At 37.8% G+C, this 5,863-nt stretch overlaps 1 protein-coding gene across 1 annotated transcript; it reads right to left on the reverse strand.

The window, feature by feature from the left end:
• On the reverse strand, window positions 1-4,750 carry LOC134537294 (uncharacterized). The gene is made up of 2 exons (XM_063377578.1): window positions 2,248-4,750; window positions 1-1,792 (listed from the first exon to the last, which is right to left on the reverse strand). Exons 1-2 carry the CDS (start codon window positions 2,783-2,785, stop codon window positions 1,329-1,331), a joined length of 1,002 nt encoding a protein of 333 aa, XP_063233648.1. The 5' UTR covers window positions 2,786-4,750; the 3' UTR covers window positions 1-1,328.
• Between the last annotated feature and the right edge of the window lie 1,113 nt (window positions 4,751-5,863).

Consider the following 5,863-nt stretch of genomic DNA (forward strand, 5'->3'; position numbering starts at 1 on the left):
CACCCAAGATGCCCTACACTACAAATTATACACTCCGCTATGTGAAGTGTGTTTTTAATTCCTTATCAAACCTTACATGGTGCTATCCATCCCCTGGCCGCGACTGTTCGGGGCTAGTGAGCTCTGCGCGTGCACGGCTGTTCAGTGATGACCCCGCTTATAATGGTGAGAGGGTGAGTTTGATGGAGAACAATATGTTGTGGACGTTGCTGCTGTGATGGCGCTAGGCGCGCGATGGCTGTTAAGACCTGCGCGGTGACGCACGGCCGGTGGGGGTCATAACTCACGCTCTAGATGAGGCTACGGAATTGGCGCGAAATTGACCTCTCAACGTTGCTCCCGGTGGATACTCGCGATTTCGTGTAGCGCGGCGCTACAGCGGGCCCGCTAATTGCACGCCAAAAGCGCAGCGCGTGGGGAACAGACGCGGCCAAGTTTAGGACATATTCGCACGTTAAACAATTACATTAATAAGTAAAAATGTTTGAAGAATTAGGTATATATTCCGTAGTTTATGTCTGGGGGAGAAAACATGTGCCCTTGAATGCTATAGTCTAGCGGAAGCACATTGCCACACCCGGCGGAGTGCTTCCGCCGATGTGGCCGGTAGTGGTGCTAGATGCGGGTCGTTCGGTGCACTCACACTCTTTGCACCATGTTACACACGTGGGTGTGTTCGTGGCACACGGCTTTGTGAGGCATCGCGGCCTGTGCGACTAAGAGGCGCACTATCGGCTGGCGACAGAGTTAGGAATATATGAATTGGCTATTGCATTATTTGTATTTATTTTTAAGTGAACACATGAATAGATTACACACACACACACACACATATATATATATATATTTTTTTTTTTTTTTTTAATGATTCAAATTTTTTGTTACAAATGCAATCGCATATTTCTAGTATTTTTGGCAATTGTGATTTAAACAAAAATGTATGTGTTGTTACAATAATGATAGAATACTTAGTTAAATGTTAGCTTATTCCAAAAAAAAAAAACCTTTTTTTTTTCAGACCAGCACCGTTGCCTACGTTATTATTCAAGGCCGGGAAGGAGAGGATGTAAAACGCGAGACGATTCAGTTCCAGAGATCGCCGCTAGGTAGCTCTCTCATGTGCAGTACACGGAACCGCGCGAAACATCTGTTTAAATTACCGTTGGTCCTATAACTCATGAAATTGGTGTTTAGAACTAACTGTTATGATAAATACAATAAAGCCCTATGTTCAAATACTTCTAAAAGATAAAGCAGTCGTAAACAAAATGAATGTAACAGTTGTAACACCAAATAAAGTGTTAATTGTTACTCACCTGGAACTACGCTTACAGTTTTAAAATTTTGCGGCTCAATGGTTTTCTGTATATTTTTGATGGTTTGTCAATTTTGTCTGTCACCGAACGTGCTTCGTTGTCCAAAATAGGCTTCAGAAATTTGGTTATTATGGTATTTGCAAGCTTTTCTTGACTGCACAGTGAACACTTAAAATATTGAAGAAACTTTGGCACTAGAAACACTTTAAGCTTCTTGATGAGCTGTTTACGTCCTAAGTGTTTAAGAGTGACACAAGTAAATTTTAGTATCTTGCTCAGGAAAAAAACGAATTTTCTAGATGGGTACCGCAGACCACCGCGATCTTGCATTTTAATCAATCGGAGCAACGGGCTGTCACAATCGGGAGTTGATATTTGTTCTAGGCAATAGGCACAGTTAAAATTTTCTTCTGCAACCCGTACCAAGTACCCAGCAATCATAGCTAAGGACGCGATTTGCAGCGTTACTGGAGTTTCTGCAAAACACAAAAACAAAAACAACATGAAATTACGTACTAACTCATTAAATTAAGGCTCGGCATCACATAACTTTTAATGTTCCATTATTGTCTTCAAAATTAGATATACATTATAGACCTTATAGATCACAAGTAGACCTACCTATGATATTAGTTTCTAACAAATAAAATATCTTCGACAAAATATTATATCTAACACTTAAAAAAAGCAGGAATGCATTAATAATTTATTTTAAAAAGTTGGTGGTATGACAAAAGGCGTCATAATTTAATAAATGTTTGCACTGTATTGGAGTGCATGTTGTCAACTACCTATAGTCGCATTTTCAAAATGTATCTTCGCATGCAATTTGAATATGCTACAATTATAGTAATGTAATAACTAGACAGCGAGTGGGGCATAGCCTTAAATTAAAATTATAATAAAAAATTTCCCGTTCAATTTATCTTACCTTCAAGATTTTCGTCAAGAATTCCTGTTGCTTCAACTGGAACATCACAAATTACTGTGTTCAGCTCACTTATTCGTTTGTGATGTGCAATTGCATCCAATGTCTTGAAAGTTTGTCTTTCTACATTTGATGTAGCTGAAGGATTTATTAAACCCGTTTTTAGCGTTGTGTCGATTGCATACATGCATGCTCTTGCGTCCATCATATCGTTGAAACCACCTTTTCTTCGCAAGTGACTGAAGAGAAGTTCGATGTCATCGCTGCTCAGGTTCCTGCTTAAAACGAAATGAAATCCAACTGATATTAAATGTTGTATACATTTTACAGTTGCCTGAGTTGTCACGACTAGAGCTTCGTATGTCTCTTCACTTAGTTTATTTTGTTTGCTGCTCGACTTTTGGATATTTTCCATGTAAGGCAGGAATGTATCTAGCAACCAAGACAGTCTGTCATCGTCAAATTCTGTGAACACTAGTTTGTCGGTGTTTCTTGACATATATGCCTGCTTCATCGTGAATATCGTGCCATTTTCTGACATATTCCAAAAACCGTATGGTTTCAGCAAGGCTTTCGTGGTTTTCGACTAACTCAGGTGCTATTGTAGGAAGAGTCTTCAATGCAGCTGTCAGAGGAAGGGAAAAAACATACTTGGCTCGTTGCACATTCATTTTTTCGATGTTCGAAGGGTAAACAACTTTTCTGTTCAGACATCGAACAGGTTTCACTGTACAGTGCTTCTGTGCATCGTACAATTTTTTCAAGGGCTTGCTTGAGATCATTATACCCCTGTAGAAAAAATTCTTCTGAAGAAACTGAGTGCGAATATTTTTCAAAATGTGGCTCGAGTCAAAACTCAAAAAGATTACTCTGTTTTCATCATTTGGGTGTTGTATTTCAGGTAGTAATTGGCCGCCACACACCTCCTTCATCATGCTAACATTTACCGAAGAGTTATCAGTAACTATTCGCAGAATTTCAAAACCTGTTTCTTCTACTTCTTCGATCACCTTTTTGGTTAATTTACACAGCTGAGGTCCTGTTAATTGACGAGTAAAATAAAACGCGACGGGAATTCGGATGGGAGTGGAGAGGCCGCGAAACATGAAGCACAATAGTCTGTTGGCTATTTTATCACTTACACCCATCTCCTCAATTTCTGCCTCTGAATATCCAAGGAACTGGTCAAGGTTGCGATCATAACTTACTTTTGCCTTGATCGCCATCTCATCTATTATCAGCGAACCTAACTTTTCTTCTGAGTGATTCAAATTGCTGACCTCATAAATAAGGCGTTCTTTAATTACTGAAGTTATACCAGTTTCACCACTCGCACATCCAATATAACCCCTCAACGTTTTTTCATGAGGAAGTTTCAAACAGTTCATTGATCTTATGAAACGATACCCAGCTGCTGCTTTCCTGTGCCAAAGTACACAAATTTTGAGAGTTGTTTCACCATAAACAACATGCTGTTTTCCATAGCTATCAATTTGCTCTAACAAGAATAGTGCTTTTAAGTTTCCATTTTTTCCATCTTTTTCTATTTTTTCAATTTTCTCCAGGTGTTTATTATTTTTGCCGTTATTTTCTTTTTTCAGTTCCTTAATTTGTTTCCTCAATCTACTGACAGTTTGAATGAGTCGGCCATTAGACTGTTTGACGAGTTTGTACTTGTGTTTTATGGCTGTGAGTTTAGGTCTGCATGGAAAAAACGATGATACTTGAATTCCTACTTCTTTGACTTCAATCTTATCTTCAGACAAGAATGCAAGCTCCTTGTTTTCATTTTGTATACACACTTTTTTTCGTTTAATTTGCGGGCTTACATCGGATCTAGAAGCTGGACTTCGTTTCGGTAATTTGCTCTGTTTGTGCAGAGGATACCCTTGGAACAATGTAGGGACCACATTTGGAAGTAATCTTTTTCTTGTTGTACTTATGCTGAAATCAGATGTCCTGAAGTGTAAACTACAAACTCGTGAACTCGAAGACGGAGACCAGAGAGATCCAGCTGTTTTACCCTGCCTTGAAATCGCTGTTCGCCACCTATCCTTTAGTTCAGTCTGTATAGGAAATGTATGGAAAGTCACTTTTTTATCACATTTTGAAGACTCAGACGTGCAGTTTGGCACGCAACAGTAAACCATTTCGAATGGCGGGAATTAACACACATGTGAAATTATATTTGAATATTGTACAATCGCCCTACAAGTTTCTGAATAATTATATCATATTTACAATGTCCTACATACATAATTTTGTTACTTACACATTTTCAACACCTAATATAATTTTTAAAAAACACATTTTTAATGCAAAATAACATACACAGTATGCCGAACACTCGTAATACATTACAAATCGACCACACTGCGCATACAACTCCGTGTTGAATTGCCGCTTTTACTGCACATGAGAGAGACATCTAGCGGCCATTGCGTGAAACGCAGCGGCACGGATTTCGGAGCTGAAAACCCCCTCTCCTTCCCGGCCTTGAATAATAACGTAGGCAACGCCAGCACTGGCCTCTTTTGTCCCTCCCAGAACAAAATCCCGGATCGTTCCAGAGTCATTTTTAACGACTTTCTAGCGACTTATGTTATTTAGCTTAATGACTGTAATTTATTGACGTTGGCAACATTTAATGTAGTCAGTCGATAACGTACATACTTGTGTTGGATTGTCTATGATCAAGGTCATTAGATACCAGGTCGTCTCAACAGAAGAAAAACGAGTTTGGTCGTTCGGGTGTTTCCGTGATATGACGTATCCGCTAGACCTTCAAAGTAAACAAAACTATGAAATTGCGTGCTTGTTTTGATTTTGTTTTCGTGCTGTGGTTTAGTAATGTAAAAATGCCTGCTGTTGAGAAGAAATTGGTTGCTTCATTTGTAAGAATAAGGACTTTTTAAAGATTGAATCATCTCAATCGACAGCTAAGTAAAAAACGTGTTGGAAGAAGCAGCAACAAAGTGTGCAAGAAAAGGAAAAAAATTGTAACATAAATAGTAGGCTTATAGATTTTTTGAAGGAAGTGTCATTTAATTTAGATTTAGCAAAAAAAAAATTGTGGGGTGTGTTTGGAGTGATAGTAATCTTTTGTATTTCATATGAAATAATTTACTTGTAAATTGCAGTCATGGATAATTTCAGAATGTGTGTTTGCTACAGAATTGTTTAACAAAAACTTATGACTTCGCAAGATAAAACTTCTAAAACTGTTTGACAGGACTAAATGTTATTGGATGTATTATGTTTGTAGGAAAACAATAAGGCTCCTGATATTGCTCATCGTTTATTGAATAAAAGCATGTTTGATGTGAACCACACCTAATGAACTTCATTTTCTGGTTTAATGAATTTGTCATTGCTTTGTTTATCTTTAAATAGCAAACATTCCATAGCTTGTCAGATCACTCATTCTTTCATTGTATTGTTTTCTTTCTCTGGTTTTTCACTAAATTGAAACTAAATAAATAACTCTGGTCATATTGCAAAGAGTTGTCCCTTGTTACATTCACAAGTAATTGTCTATGTTCTTATTATATTTACATATTTGTGCATTTTATAATTTTTAATATGTTTTGTGGTCATAATTGGGTCACAGTGATTTAAT

The sequence above is a fragment of the Bacillus rossius genome, chromosome 12 (genome assembly GCF_032445375.1).
Source record: "Bacillus rossius redtenbacheri isolate Brsri chromosome 12, Brsri_v3, whole genome shotgun sequence".
Taxonomy (NCBI): domain Eukaryota; kingdom Metazoa; phylum Arthropoda; class Insecta; order Phasmatodea; family Bacillidae; genus Bacillus; species Bacillus rossius.